General features: G+C 51.5%; 2 protein-coding genes across 2 annotated transcripts; one reads left to right on the top strand and one right to left on the bottom strand.

Moving 5' to 3' along the window:
• Positions 1-7,531: 7,531 nt before the first annotated feature.
• On the bottom strand, positions 7,532-9,841 carry NEUTE1DRAFT_117268 (uncharacterized protein; the record flags this gene model as incomplete). Its single annotated transcript, XM_009853615.1, has 1 exon — positions 7,532-9,841. One exon carries the CDS (start codon positions 9,211-9,213, stop codon positions 7,750-7,752), a length of 1,464 nt encoding a protein of 487 aa, XP_009851917.1.
• A 1,768-nt stretch (positions 9,842-11,609) lies between these two features.
• NEUTE1DRAFT_122867 (uncharacterized protein) lies at positions 11,610-16,060 on the top strand (the record flags this gene model as incomplete). The annotated part of the gene is made up of 3 exons (XM_009853614.1): positions 11,610-11,803; positions 11,938-12,944; positions 13,003-16,060. 3 exons carry the CDS (start codon positions 11,610-11,612, stop codon positions 15,837-15,839), a joined length of 4,038 nt encoding a protein of 1,345 aa, XP_009851916.1.
• Between the last annotated feature and the right edge of the window lie 329 nt (positions 16,061-16,389).

Raw genomic sequence — 16,389 nt, 5'->3', positions numbered from 1 at the left:
AGAACTTACCTCTAGGTACCCAACCTTTCGACGACACATTCTTTCAACCGCTACATCAAATTCACTATATCCCGATACAATACTGACCGGAGCAAAAAGTCCCGTTGTGGCGCGCTGGATTTACTAGCTCAATCCGTTTTTCAATGTAGTGACTTTCCGTAAAGTTGTGCTGATTCCTCGGAAGAGAAAAAAAAAAAAAAAAAAAAGAAAGAAAGAAACAACTAGGGGATACTCGTCATCTACATAGTATGTACTGCGTAGAGGTACACAACCGACCGTCTGACTACCGTACTGCTTTTTTTTTCAGTCGATATGGTTTTACTCAACCAATCCTGTCACTGGATCGTTCCCAAGGAAACCTGCTGCGACCCCCATCGCTCACCAGCAGATTGGTCGAAGCCCTTATTATGTAGGTCAGATGTTCCTGGCGCTTTACCTAGTTTGACTGAAACAACATCGAGTGAAAATCAAGCCGTGCTTCACCCAAACACAGATGCAGCCGATGTGAGTTGGGTTTCGCGCATCCAAACCCAAGTTCATTTTACATATTCACAATGAAGGGAACCTTCACCGGTGAGATGGCGGGAAGCCGGGGGTGGGAACGAAGAGCGCACAGTTCCTGTGTTTCGGGAGATAAGGGAGGAGCACCGGGGCCGGTGCCGGGACCGGGACAAGGACCGGGCCGGTAGCTGGCGACTGCGTACAGTACCGATCTCCTTTTGGAACATAGACCCGACATCAAACTTTCAGCTTGGTGCAATTCCCGTCAGTGCAGCGTCACGAACGTAGCCCCGAATGCCCACATACCCTACCTACCCTCAGCCATCTAACAAACTGGGCCTCATCGCCGCTCAACGCAGGGTTCATACCTCGTTTTCACTGTTACACACCTTCATGCCGCACACCCACCCTGCCACTTTCTCCAAGCACGTTAACCTTTAGCAAAGAATGAGTTTAGACAAGGATCTGTGACCTCAAAACGTCCTTCACAATGCCGTGGATGCTTTGGCCGACTCTTCGCGATGTGTCACGATTTGAGTGAAACAAGAGTTGAAGTGTCGGACTAGGTAGTATGCTACGAGAACCGAGGGGATGCAGCTTCATCCAGCTTGTTAAAAGCGACTGTACTGGACATGGGATCAGTCCCGTCAGTGCGAGGGAACTAGGTACATACATAGCATGTGGAGCTATACAAATCGCAGGCCGGCCGAGCCAAGAACGCAAGCTTGGCATCAAACAACCACCAGGATTGAGACCGCGACAACAACGCTCAAAACTCAGCATCTTCGACTGACAAAGAGAATTTCAAAAAGGAGGAGAAGCCTCTCGCCGGCTCTCCGCAACCCCGGAGCTAATCCTAACCCCCTCCATCAGCTTGGCGTCTTGCCTGCTTGCCCGGGTGCTTGTCTTCACACAGTCGTCTTGACGCATGCCAGGATAGGTGACGGGACGATGGACTTCCGTTGCCTGACCCAACACCACCAACCACTGCATCACCAATCCACAGCACAAGTCCCTCAAAGACAATCACTACACATTATAATCCCTTTAACGATGAAAAGGGCCATCTTTGCCAAGAATAGCAAGTGGCTAGTCGGATGGCCTCCCTCTATCCACCTATACATCTGTGCCCTGCAAATATATTGACGATACTAACTTTTGCAGCATTTTGTCACTGCAGGGGATGTCGTGAGCTGGTACGGAGAGGCCAGGGGTGTAGTTGACGAATGGCCACGCCTGAAGCTGCTGCATCAACAAGTCGCCAAGTAGCTCTACAAGTCTCTCTAAGATCTAGCAAGAATGGTCCCTTCTCACCGTTAAAGGAATTCTCACGCATGCTTTGCGCTGGCGGGGATGACCTTGCGGACGGAACTGACGGTATACAATCCCAGTAAGAGACGATAGCTGCACTACACCATCCGGAAGCGTTTCTTTTTCGTTCCATCCGCTATGCTGCGAAAGGCTTGAAACCTTTGCGATAGTAAGGCTTCCTGTCCCTTCCCTTCCGCTCCCGCTGCCACCCGACCCGACGCTATGACAGGCGCACACACAAGATCTCGTTTTGGATCAATACAGTCCAGTACTGGTTTGTTTGTTAGCTCGAGACCTTGCGTCAACCTTCCTATACGTTTTCATTAGTTAACTAATGCGTGATCTTACCTTAGAAAGGCTATTTCTAATATTAAATATGCCACATCAATTCTTGTCAATGCCTTTGTAATTTGTACACAGCTATTTTAATTTGTCCTTGCGAGGTTTGGGACTATAAAGGATAGATTTCGTCTAGTGGACAGAGTATAGTAGATATGCCTAGTGTACCCAGCTAACAAACAAATCAGCATCGGACTGTAAAAGCCAACTTCACCTACTATAGCTGGTGTTCCAGCGCCGGAAGAAAAGGAAAAAAGTCAAAGAAAAAAAATGGGATGAGATGAGGGGTCCAACATGGGATTCAACCCCACCATCACAGGCACTCCACCTACCCCTCCGTGAATCCCCACTAAATCCATCGTGCGCGAAATCTGGCGGTGATGAGCCAGTCAAACGCTGGGATGCAATTGGCGGTTCTCTCATGCATCCTGTCGTTGCCCAGGGTGAGGTGGGGCTTCCCGTGGCCCATCGTACCCACCCCGGTGAACGTTGTCTTTTTTCCTCCCCGACGTCATTCCGCCTCTTGACGGAGCATTGGCGTCATTGGTGGCACCGCTTATGCATGGACCCTTAGCATAACCTTCTGTTGGTTTGGCGTCCCGCTAAACCAATAACCCCTTGGGCGACTCGACCAAAACGGTCCGAGCTTTGCCGCTCACCGTCCAATTGGACTTCCGTTTTGGCAGCTCGTCCAATCACAGCCCGCTGTGCAAGGAAGGAACGACTTAACGTCCTGAGCCTTCCACTTACTTCCAAGTGGAAGTCACGATGACCTCTATGCCTTCCAAGTTGTGGGCGGTGCCTTCCAAGTTAGCTGGCCTGGGAAATTGAATATAATAACAAAAAGGTAATTCAGCAAATAACTGAACTGAACTTTGCTGTTGCTTGGAATCTCCATTTTCATTCTGCACCATGTCAACTTTCTCCCAAAATTCGCCAACCAAAAGACGAACAACTCTGGTTTCGCTTCATCCCTAACCACCACCAATCTTCAACAGCGAAACTCGTGCGTGCGTGCGTTTCACCTGACTCAAGCGCCGACCCGACATCATCCACCGTGACAGACATCAACGGAGCTTTAATTGTTCTTTTGTGGTCTAGACCTCGCCGACCGGGTTCCGGCACAGCACGATGACGGTTTATGGGCACTCAGCTTACACCATCTTGGAAAGTCCGGCGAGGATCATGTTTCTCTGGCAAGTTCATGCCCATTTCCGGCCTCGCAACAAACCGACGGATCACACGCCCTGACGCCCGAACCGACACCTTGTGTCCATCGCCCATCCTGCCAACCGCCCGTTGTGGGACCCTACTACGGCTCTCGTCGCTCCCATGGATTGGATGAAGGATCATCATCATGGCCGACCTCGTCAGTTACGGAGCACAGTACCTACGGTGCAGACTCGGCTTTGCAGTGTATCACCCACAGCGTCTTGCTACTAGTCAAAGACGTTATTCTCATTCCCAGCCCAAACTTGAGTGGCGGAGAAGAAGCAAGACCTTTTTACGCTACATAGGCCTCATGCGCTGAGCCAGCACAGTATCCGATCCAGCAGTTACAGCTCTTGGCCAATCGCCCCTTCGGTTAATGAGACCCGCAAGGGAAAGCCTATCGGCTCCAAGGCTCTCGCGTAGGGCTGCTAGAGTGTGCTTCAGGAAATGCTTAGCACGTTCTACACTACCAGTGCCGCGCCAAGGAGAGATACCTCACAGACATTTATGAGACGGAACGGGAATGACATCACAAATGGCATCATGCTGCAACTACTCGGGATTTGGGGTGAGAAGGTTTTGTCTTGACTGGCATGAGGCGAGTGTCACTCCATCCACTGTTTGGTGTCCCTTTCCTTTCCCATTCCGATATATACTTAACTCGGTTTTGTCCTCATCTCTACGGCTAGCTAGGATGTGCAGCACAAGCAGAGAGTTTTTTCCAACCATTCTGCGGGAGCCGGAGCTGTCGCCGAGAAAGAAAACGGTCCGGGGTACCCCGTCGGGATGCTTGTATCGGATCGTATCCTGCTAAGCACTGGCTATATTGCCGTCACAGGTCATGAGGCACTAAGCATCGGAGGCGGCCATAAGCTCCGCCCACCCCGTTTGGCGGGGAATGCGTTAACACGGTAGCTGACATCCCCCCAGTCTCCAGGCGCCGTTCAAGGCCTCGTCGGCGGTGAGCAAGGGATTTGAGATTGGTAGCAGCCTTAGCCTGCCTAGCCGGAATTCGGTCTGTCGCGTCGTGGGATAAGCACAATTCCATCATTGCCAAGTCCGCAACAAGGGGCCAGTGGAGAGAGGGATACAAAACCCAAAAGCCACCGAGAGATATGTTAACAGCCAGCCTGTCCAGTGGCTAGTCCACGATAGATTTCGAGAAGTCGAATAGCCTACGTTACAGACACACAAACTCAAAACACTTTGCGTTCGAGAAGAGGGGAAGGGTGAAGCGGTCCACAATCCCGCGACCAACCTGCATGCATAGCAACACACACACATGCATAGTAACACCTTGTTCCGAAGAAAAAAAAACCTGTTTTTACCCTCCGAGCCTCCTCATCCGGATCCAGCTGGGCAGCAATCACAATCACGCTCTCTCCACATTTGCCGGGGGGGAGGGGAGCACAAAAACCGAAGAGAAGGAGCGTATGGACCGGACGGAGCCAAGGAGAGCAAACTCGGCAAGGTAGGTGAACGGCAGTACGGCACGCCGTTCCTAGTTGAAGAAGACAACCGAGACAGGACCCACGGAGACAGGAAAGGTAAACGGTAGGTTCGGCAGATTGCGATCAAGATAACGGAGGTACGTCAGTTGAAGGAATGCTAAACACAGCTGGTCGGGACTATACAAAGTGAGAGGGAGGCCTCACGAGCTGAAAAGCCTCATGGAATGGGGACAAGAGATCTGAAGGGCAAACAGAGAAGCTGCCGTTTGCTGGGAAACCTTGGTACTACAAATATCAAGGCCCTGAGAATAACGCCAAAAGGAAGGAAAAAGCCACGGGCGACTTATCACGGTAAGAAAACCGAGCGCCTCTTTTCTTATTATATCAAAGGATGGTCAGGATAGACCGGAACAAAAACGGTTTTCCAGCAAGGAATCAGCAGCAGAAGAGCCGAACATGCACTTACATCGACAAGTGAGTAAGGTAGTGATTGGGAGCAATACTTGGAAAGAAAAGCAGCCCATGCTATAGGCCTTGACCTGGAGCACTTTGTTCACAGCCGTGCCTCCTAGCCCACCACGGCCGGGCCGTTCAACAAGGCGCTCATCACCATGTCAGCCTCTCCATAGTATAAGTCCAGTGGGGACGACTCCACGAGCTACCGAACAAAAGCTAAGTAAACCACTCCACGGTCTGGCTCAGTTATCACAAGCCCACACTTGACGGAATACAAGAGTCCAGGAAAGCTGCCCAAGCCCCTTATCTGAGTCAAGGGAAGAGACGAACTAGCATGGTTGATCAGCTAGGTAATTGACAAATCCATATACACTAGTGTAGCAACAAGAGGAGTGACGAAAATCCGGCTCGCGGCTCGAAAAATTTTGTGTATAATGTAAACAAATGTCAAAGCTATGATGAGCCATGGCGACGATCATGACATAACACCCGGACCCCTGGACCAAACTGCGCAGTCGATCAGTATCGGCGTTCCTGGTGTAGATCGGAGGGATGATCTTGAGTGGTGGGTCAAGCCTACCTACGTAGGCAGGGTAGGTATGGGAGGTGAACATCGACGACAACAAGGCGAGATCTTAGAAAAAAGTTTTGAGGAGGACCACCACAGCTTGTGAAATCCCTCACTACAGTACATACACTATACTACGCTCTTATCGATGTAACACCAAATATTTTTGTTTTTTTCTTCTATGTGTTGGATTCCGAATGCCCTCAACCCATCTACATAATGTACTGTACGAGCCAGGACGATGAATGAGCCCGGAACCGAGAATGGGGATCCCTAGTGTACTCCGAAACCGGAATCTTGGCTCATGGTATCGATCCATACCGTGACCATATACATACCCGTCGTGTCATGACATACCTACTTACAACATTCAAATATGTACATTACATACATACATTATATAGATACTATAGACTGTTTACCAAAAGCGAACGCGCAGCAGAGCATTGAAGTTCCTAGACAAGCACGTTCGGTTTTTACATTAGGTAGCCAAATTTTGTGTTGGATATTGTTGTTGTCACCTACCTATCCAGCAGGCAGTACAAAACATAAGGTATGTGAGTATCCGCCGTTCTGTAGTATAGTGTATAGTATCCAGGTCGGGCTCTACAACAGCACCACCACTGCTGCTCTCTGCTCTCTGCTCTCTGCTCTCTGCTCTCTGCTCTCTGCTCTCTGCTCTCTGCTCTCTGCTCTCCGCCGCCTTCCTGAACTTGGAAACAAATAGTAGACTAAGTACCTAGACTAAGTAGACCTACTACCTACCCTACGGATGGAAGCAGGGTCAGTGACGTGATCGTATTGACATGGACATAGACATGGACATAATCGTGGACACAAAAAAGCACAACTACCTATGCACCTACCGTGTATCTTCTACACTTGGACTCTGCTGTTTAGGATTAAAGATGATTGATTATGTTAGAAGGAGGGGGAGGAAGGATGACTGATTGTGATATATATAAAAAGGAGGGATATGAAACAGGCGCGATATCAAACTCAAGCTGATAGGAACTAGATAGTTGAAATTCGGCTGTTGGTAGAGGTTGTTAGTTGGTAATACCTACCTACCTACCTACCTACTCTAGGGGGAGATGATGTGTTGACTATTGATTTACTGGCTTGGATGTACTTTGTTCTCTCTCAGAGTATTTTTTACCTCAAGTGGTAGATAGATTAGTAGTTCATAAGAGGATATATATATATATATATATATATATATATATATATATATATATATATATATATATATATAAAAGGGGCAGAGGCAACACTTGCTGTCAAACATTGTGCTTGTGTTGTGGACTATGTACAGCCAGTCTGTCCATTGACATGGAGTAGTTCTAGAGTCAGGATTTGGTGGCGACTAGGGGTAATGTATCCAAAGAGTATATACTCTAGTTACCTCTAACACTTTTAGTATCATGTACGTTCCTCTAGCCCTGTCTTTCCCTGTTGTGTAGTGGAATCGAAGAGAAAATGATATGGGATCTAGATCATCATGGGCAAAGATAGGTTGGCATGAAAACGATGTTTATGCCTTGGAGAGGCAAGCACCAGCAGGGCCATTGACCTTAACCGCAGCTTATGTAGATGATTCGATATAATGATGGTTTATAAGTAGGATGCTCGTCCAAAGATATGTGTGGATATAGGGCCATCATTCATAATAACCGACATGGGCGAAAAGAGCGTATAGGTAAGTGATTCGTATTTCGAAAGGACAACCGTTACCTGATCAAGTCATGAGATGACAAAGTAAACAAAACCCCCTATGTACACATGGAAGAATAAAACCAAGCAAACCGCCAACCCAAACTCCATTTCCCGCTTTGTATTCCCATAGTCTGTATCTTTCAAGTTAGCTTTTAACTTCTGTCTCTGTGGATTTCAAACCCATATCTTGGTCCATCAGAAAATGACCTTGGAAGCAACAGTCAACAACCAAGCAGCATCATGCCATGTCCCACCCTCCTCCTTGGGCGGGGGCACCCGCTCATCCACCAGCTTGGACAGCTGCGCATCTTCAAACCGCCTCTGGTCCTTCCTCTGCTTCTCGTGCGGCCTCCTCCTTTCCTCACTCGACGAGTCTGTCTCGGTCGTCGAGCCACCGTCATCTTCCGTCAACTGTCCCTCCGAGTGTTGTCTGCTACTACCATACGCCAGATGACCGTCGTCATCGTCATCGCGGTCAGAGTCTGAGGAATCCTCCTCGTCGTCCTCCTCCTCTACGGCAAACAGCTGTACACCCAGCACGCGCCCGAACCAGGAGCCGATGTTACGGTCCTTGACCAGGCGGCGGACGGCGATTTCGTCCTCAATGATGGAGGACGCGGCGTCACTGTCGAGCAGCAGTTGTTCCTGGTTGTAGTGGGCCATTTCGAGCTTCTCGTCGAGGTTAACAAAGTCCGGACCAGGCCCGTTGTTGTCCTCGTCGTCCTCTTCCGTGATGCCCACCTCGTGGTGATGGTGATTGTTGTTGTTGTTGTTGTTGTTGTTGTTGTTGTTGTTGTTGTTGTTGTTGTTGTTGTTGTTGTGCACGCCGTGGTGGTGGAAGTAGCCGGCGCCGTGCTCGAAAGCGTGACGCTCGTTGGGGGTGCGGGCGAGCTGGGTTCGGCTGTGGGAGCGGCTGCCCAGACGGCTGTGGATGGGTGAGGCGGTGGTGTAATACTCGTCGTCGATCATGTTGGTGTTGTAGCCGGTGTTGATTACCATGCTACCTCGTCGCGAGGCATTGCGGCTGGCGGCCCGACTGGCATTGCGAGAGACGGCGTTGGCAGCGGTGTTTTGAAGGAGCAGTTCACGCTCGCGGGCAAGCTCTCGCTCAAAGGCCTCCTCTTCGGCATTGTGCAGGCCGGTCAGGGAGGTTGAGCTGGCGCGGGAGACGAGCCATGATTGGCCTTTGGACTCGCGGGTCTCGGTGGAGATGAGGGCACCGGCGCGAAGGAGCCAGTCAGACAAGTTGCGTTCGTTCTCGGCAGCAATGGCAGCGGCACTTCGGCGCTTGTGTGTGGGGGAAGCGGCGCCGCTCTTGCTGCCGAGATGGGTGGTCGACTTGGACTTGGGTAGTCTGGCGGCCGGAGCAGACTTGCCGCGGGAGTGGTTCATACCGGTGCCTGTCATGGTAGCGGCGCGGGCAGGGTGGGGACCGGGCGAATGGGAGATCAGACGAGGAGTGGTTGGAGCAGATTTGCCCGCGAGGTAGGAAGTGCTGTGAGGTACGTGCTCGAATTGCTGGTGGTACTGCTCCAGGAAGTCATCATTGTCGATGGGGAGCTTGGAGGTCAAGGGAGCAAGGGAGAGGTAGTTGAGGTTTGTTGAGGAGCGGTTCTTGCGCCGGGCGGCGTTCGAGTGTTGGTTGTAAGCCACGTCCATGATGATGACGGTATGTAGTATGGATTCAATTCACTCCTTGGATGGTTATGGGTATAGTTGGAAGCAATTGATGAATGTACAAGTTGAAAGTGACAGTCCGGGGTACATTAACAAGATAAGAAGAATCCGGGGAAGCTTGGTGATTAAGATAGCCAGCGGTGTAACCTCCCGCAATTGGTGTATGATTTGACGTATGGATGCGGCGCGCGGGGATGCGGGACAGGAACGACGCTCCCCAAGCTGTTATGAAGCCAGGTTGATCCCCAAAGATCAGATAGAGATCCTAGATGTTGGGAGAGCAATGATGTACGTAAGATGCAGCAGAGAAGAGGCCCGTCCGCGATGTGTCGGCCGGTGGTTGGGTATAAATATCAGATTGGACTGGTCGAGTTTGGACGATGGCCGTGTTGGGCCAGGTGCAGATATGTACTAGCAATTAGCAGCACAGGATGGATGGTCGGGTGCAATGAATGCTCCGACCGACGCGCCCAAACGTGTAAAGCCGAGTTCGTCCCGGTCGGTTTCGCCTCGTTCTTCGCGTTCTCGCTTGATGGGTTTTGATACTACTGGTTGTAGTCGTCAAAGTAGGGGAGAGGGAGAGTCTGCGATGGAGCAATGATGTGACGGATGGACAGAGAGGGTTCAGTGATGAACGAATGGATGTGGAATTGCCTTGTTTATTTATTTGTTTCTTTTTGTTACAAACGACAATACATTTACTCCGCATCGTTCTGTTCCCTCCCGTCTTGGTTTGGTTTGGTTCGATGGTCGTTCGTTTTTGTTGGGTCGCTCTCCCTTTTTTGGTGGTGCAATAAGGTGGTTATGGCAGGCAAATGGAGCGAAGCGGCAGACCGCGATGCTCTGCGATTGGTCAGACTTAAGCCGTAGTGGCGCCACAGTCTTGCCAAAGCTTCTGGACCTCACCCAGCTGCACACACTTTAATGAACTTGATTGAAGTACCGAGTACATGACAGTTGCACCATAACATGCAGCATGCCAAAGTACCCAGAAACATACGGCAGACGTTTTCCTCCCCTCTCCCAAGCCCACAAATCTGAGACTGGAGCAGCATCTCCCTTGGTGTTCCTGCTGTTGTGACACTCGAAGAACACAGGTGCTATCAGTGACTGTCAGTGACTGTCATGACTGTTCCTGGCTACCGGTGTATATCAATTTGCATATCCAGGGCATTCAACGGCGCCTACCTGTAGCACTGCAGAAGCCCTCTTCCGATATCAGATGTTTTTCGGCCAGCTCCTGTTGCCGCAAACTGGATTTACTGTCGTCTTCTGCGTCTTCTGCATCTTCAATACTACCACGGTCAAAACCCCATCGCTCGATCGAGTATCCATTCTCAAGTACGAACCCTTAGTTGCATGGGTTCAGCGCAATTCGACCAACTAAGACCAAACCCCGGATTCGCCTACTGCCCGCTGTGCTGTGCCTAGACAAGACTACCAGATCCCCGCCGCAACAGGCGCCTTCTCGACTGCGATTCGTCCAATCATCACTCAATTGAAGGAGTCAAGGAGGGGCGAAAAAGTGTGAAATCCTGAAAGCACAAGTCAGGAAACTGCAACTCCGAACCAAAAGAAACAAAACTGTCGCTCCCTGCAATCAGTGAACCCCTCTTTTCACCTCCAGTCTTAGAAGGTGACAGGGCTGCCAGCGTCTAACTGGTCTATCAAACTGAGTTGTGAGACCAAGTTCACCACCCAGAGTCAACATCTTTGAGACAGTTCAAAGGGTTCATTTAACTGGTAGGTACTGGGTCCCTTTTACCACCCTCTGTTTCTTTGCTTATTGATTCGCTACATCATAACACACGTCGTGACAGAGGCGGGGCTGTTGATGATACCAACAAAAACGTCAAGCCTCACCTTACAGAACATACACTGCACATACACTGCTCATACACTTGTTCATCCTGCCCTTACATACTTCCATGTACTTCATTCAACTCAATGTAATGCAAAAGTTTGAGATATCTTCCGTTCACATGTAATTGCCACTCAACCATTTTCATGTCAGTTTATTTTTTTTTTTTTTTTTTTCATTTTCACAGTCTGAGATGGGGTTGTCGTTGGGCAGTCTTTGAGCCGTTGAAAGTTTCCGACAATACAACCAAATACAGACCTTCTTACACGATCTCAGATCTCCAAAATCTCTGACTTCACCTATTCCCCTTTTAGTCGAACCACATATCCGTTCATGCATCACCACCAAGGCTGGCCTTGAATCTCACACTAGTCTCGATACAACCTCTAGGTACCCCATCTGCCCATCCAGTAAAGACCGAAACGACTCCTACCCTCACCTCAGCCCAGCTGTCTTGAAAGCAGCTTTGTGTAGGTAGAGAATAGGCGTTGCCTGACACACATATCGGCCAGCTGCAATGCGGAATCTGCGCAACATCGGGCACGGCGCATACAGGCCGGGTCAAGAACAGCCCCTGCCCTCCAACTCCATCTCGGCTTCCTGCTGGGACGTATCTCGCGATGAGATCATCCTTGCTCATGGCCCTACCCAAGACTTTTCCCGAGTCGAGCTGGTGAGGCTCGTGAAGGACTCTTCTGAACCTTCGAACCTGTAAGACCTTCTTCACACAATACATGATGATGACTGTGCTCGTACTGTTTTTTTTTTCTCTTTTGCTTGGATATTGTAGTTCAGTCATTTCATGGATAGAACACTAGCTAAGCCTCCGTTCCAATCTTCTGTAGTGAATCCAAACTTGTAGCATCATGGGATGCCGCGCCTGTCCTCAGACAGAATGGCTCGGAACCAGAGCCAGACACCATCAAGAGCCTGCACTACTTCCCCGACACCCTCACAACATGCGTCATCATGGCCGGCGGTGACATTATTACCGTTGTCGAGGACGACTACGGCGTCCCTGGCGAGGCTCACGTTGAGATAGTCGGCACCCTAGAGCCCTCCGTCGCCGGTGCTCGCTGGTCCCCCGACGAAGAACTCCTCATCGTAGCCACCGGCGACGCCAAAGTCCTCTTCATGAGCCGCGCCTTCGACGTCATCACCTCCGCCACCATGACCGAAGACGACCTCAAGCTTTCCAAGCACGTCTCCGTCGGATGGGGTAAGAAGGAGACGCAGTTCCAGGGCAGGGGCGCCAAGGCCAAGGCTCTTAGGGATCCTACCATCCCCGAGAAGGTAGACGAGGGCAGACTCAGCGCCAACGACAACCTCCAAAAATGCAGTATCAGCTGGCGGGGTGACGGCGCCTATGTGGCTGTCAACTTCTTCTCTCAAGAGAGCGGCGGCCGCAGAGTAATCCGCGTGTACAACCGTGACGGCGAGCTGGACAGCGTCAGTGAGCCGGTTGATGGTCTGGAGGGCAGTCTCAGCTGGCGGCCCGAGGGTAACCTCATGGCTGGCATCCAACGGTTCTCCGATCATGTCGATGTCGTCTTCTTTGAGAGAAACGGTCTCAGACATGGACAGTTTACTCTCCAGATTCCTCAGGACCGGCCCGAAGTTGCTGAGGACTTGGCGCTCGAGTGGAACTCGGACTCGACTGTTCTCGCTGTCATCATGAGAGACAGGGTTCAGCTGTATACCATGGGCAACTATCACTGGTATTTAAAGCAGGAGCTTCCTTGTGCGGACTATGCTCAGCTCGCGTCGCAGTTCCAGGGTGAAAGCCACTGGACACTCCCTTGGTTCTCGTGGCACGCGGAGAAGCCGCTTCTTTTTGCTGTAGCCGCTGCGGGTATGTACACCAAAGCATATTATCAAACATCTCTGTTCACAGGCTAACGACTCCACAGAAAGAGCGGTATGGTTCGAATTTGTCTTGGCCATTGCCCGTGGCCCCATGTACGGCGGTATGGGAGATGTCGCAGTCATTGACGGACGCACCATCAAGTTCACTCCTTTCCAAACGGCCAATGTTCCTCCCCCCATGGCTCTTTACGATATTGAGGTGGACTACCCGGTAACGGACATTGCCTTCTCCAAAGATGCTTTCCAGATGGCTGTCTTGCACCAAAAGGGCATGCACCTCTTTGCCCTTGAAAAGCAGGGCCCTGCTGGTCACCGTGCCGCTCCGAAGCTGATCAAGACTATCTCGCTTGACAACTTCGAGAACAAGTGTCAGCTACAGATCGCCTTCGCGGCTCCTTCCCAGGTTCAAGTACTCTCGCTGGATGATTTCCAGCTACAGATCACCGCCTGGGACTTTAACGAAGAACTGATGCTTGGTGAAGTTGGCACTGGTTTGCAGGCTGTCACTCTTACTTCTGCTGATGAAACATCGGTTGAGGATGGTACAGTCGTTCAGGATCGCCAGGGCAACATCACCCGCGTTTCTGTGGAAAATGGTGAGACTGTGCTGGGCAAGTTTCCTACTCTCCTCCCATGGGCCACCTACACAACCTATGAAGACCAGTTCATCGCTTTTGGTCTGTCTAGGAATGGTCATCTTTACGCCGACTCTCGTCAGTTGGTCAAGAATTGCACATCTTTTGTCGTCACGGACAAGCATCTTATCTACACGACCAGCAATCACTTTGTCAAGTTTATCCACCTGACGGCCAATGTTGAAGAACTCGACGTGCCGCTGGATGACCCCGAGACCGATGAGCGTTGCAGAAGCATTGAGCGCGGAGGTCGCCTCGTCACGGCTATGCCTTCCAGGATGAGCATCGTACTTCAGATGCCTCGCGGTAATCTCGAGACCATCTATCCACGCGCCATGGTACTGGCTGGTATCAGACAACTAGTCGAGCAGAAGGAGTACGGTGCTGCCTTTACCACATGCCGCACCCAGCGTGTGGACATGAACCTGCTCTACGATCACCGCCCTGAGCAGTTGCTTGAGAACGTTGGCCTGTTCCTCGACCAAGTCAAGAACGCAGCCGACATTGACCTCTTCCTGTCCACCCTCAAGGAGGAAGATGTTACGCAAACCATGTACCGCAACACCAAGGCTGGCGTCGTCACAGCCCCTATCCAGCCAGCCCTGACCACTGCTCCCAAGACCAGCAAGATCAACACCATCTGTGACGCCGTCCTGCACAGCTTGAAGGCCAAGAAGAACGCCAATCTGCAAAACATCATCACCGCTCACGTCTGCAAGAACCCTCCCGCCCTCTCGGACGGTCTGCAGGTGGTCGCCTCCCTCATGGAAGAAGACGAAACCCTAGCCGAGCGCGCAGTCGAGCATATCTGCTTCCTGGTCGACGTCAACAAACTCTACGACCACGCCCTCTCGCTCTACAACCTCGAGCTGACTCTTCTTGTCGCCCAACAATCCCAGCGTGACCCGCGTGAATACCTCCCCTTCATCCAGTCGCTGCACAAGATGGACCCTCTCCGCCGGCAATTCACCATCGACGACCACCTCTCTTTCCACGAGAAGGCGCTCGTCCACCTCCGGGCCATCGCCAACACTTACTCCGACGAAGTCGAGTCCTACATAGTCAAACACCAACTCTACCCCTCCGCCCTCGCCCTCTACCGCAACGAACCCACCCCTCTCCGCACCATCACCGCCCTCTACGCCGCCCACCTCCGCTCCCTCTCCAAGTTCCGCGACGCCGGCTTGGCCTACGAGTCCCTAGGCGACTACCCAGCCGCGACCGAATGCTACCTCAAAGCCGGCACCTCCTCCTGGCGCGAATGTCTCTTCACCTCCTCCCTCGACCCTTCTCTCACGCCCGACCAACGGCACGAAATCGCCTCCACCCTCGCCGACGCCCTCCGCGAAGCCAAGGACTGGGCCGCCGTCGCCACCATCCAAGCCGAGCACCTGGCCTCTTTGCCCTCCGCCATCTCCGCCCTCTGCAAGGGCTACCTCTTCGCCGACGCCTTCCGGCTCATCTCCCTGCACTCCCAGCCCGAGCTCCTCGAATCCCATCTCGACCCGGGCCTCCTCGACGCCTTTTCTTCCTCTACCGAGTTCCTCGCCGATTGCAAATCGCAACTTAAAGCCCAAGTGCCCCGCATCGCCGAACTCCGCCTCAAAGCCGCCGAGGACCCGCTAGCTTTCTACGAAGGCGAAAACCCCTTTGGCGCGCGCACTGGTACCGGTGGAGACATCCCCGACGACATCTCAGTAGCTGCCTCGTCAAGGGTGTCCACCTCCGCTTCGCTGTTTACGCGCTACACCGGTAAAGGGTCGCAAGTAACGGGCACGGTGGCGAGTAACGTGTCGCGGGCGACGAGCAAGAACCGCAAGCGAGAAGAGAAGAAGCGGGCGAGAGGACGGAAGGGGACGGTGTACGAGGAGGAGTATCTGGTGAATAGTGTGCGGAGGTTGGTGGAGAGAGTGGAGGGGAGTGCGAGACTGGAGGTGGAGAGGTTGGTGTGTGCTCTGGTGAGGAGGGGGATGAGTGAGCGGGCGAGAGCGGTGGAGGGGTTGATGGCGGAGGTTGTGGAGGGGTGTGTAAGGGCTGTGGAGGAGGTTTGGCCTCAGCAGCAGCAGCAGCAGGATGGACAGCAACAGCAGGAAGCAGGAGAGCAGGATGCTGGATGGGAAGGTGCTGAGTGGAGACCGACGGGTGGTGATGCAGTGTTGGCGGATAGTATTGAGGCTATGAGACGCGGGGTGGGTAAGCCGGTGGTGAAGAAGTTTGAGAGGTTGAGTTTGTTGGGTGGTCGTTAGGGAAAGAAAGGGGTTGTGGGTGGCTGGATGTATGGATAGAGAGGGAAAAGGATGGATGAAGTAAAAGGGGGTTGAGTCGTTACTGTTGAAGGAGAAAGTATCTAAAATGTTGAACTCAAAACACAAAAAAAAACCAATAAGAACAAAGATTTTGATAGTTTCTCCGATTACATAGGTAGGTTGTCTCAAAATTACGATAGAGAAGAAAACAAAAGGTGTGCAAAGTACCTCTTTTCTTCATAGCTGTTTATATGAGCCTCTTCTCGACAAACCGCATCGAGCTTACAAGAAAAGGATAAAAAGAATGTTGAAAGATCTTGTTGCCTGTAATAGAATTATAGGAAAAGCTCAGATATGAACTGCCTGCCCAGTCGAACCCATTGTCGCATTAAATGCTGCGCAAGTCCGGCTAATACCATCCTCCCGAGTTGAGATACGTTGGATATTTTCTATGCTTGCGGTTGGAGGCACATAAAGACCATATCGATTTGGTGTGAGGTTCGGGGTCTTTGATCCTCTACACCACTTGAAGAATCTCGTATCTCCGCCC

The sequence above is a fragment of the Neurospora tetrasperma genome (assembly GCF_000213175.1).
Source record: "Neurospora tetrasperma FGSC 2508 unplaced genomic scaffold NEUTE1scaffold_4, whole genome shotgun sequence".
Classification (NCBI taxonomy): domain Eukaryota; kingdom Fungi; phylum Ascomycota; class Sordariomycetes; order Sordariales; family Sordariaceae; genus Neurospora; species Neurospora tetrasperma.
The sequence above is the reverse complement of the archived record's forward strand: the minus strand, read 5'-3'. Positions and strand labels throughout refer to the sequence as shown.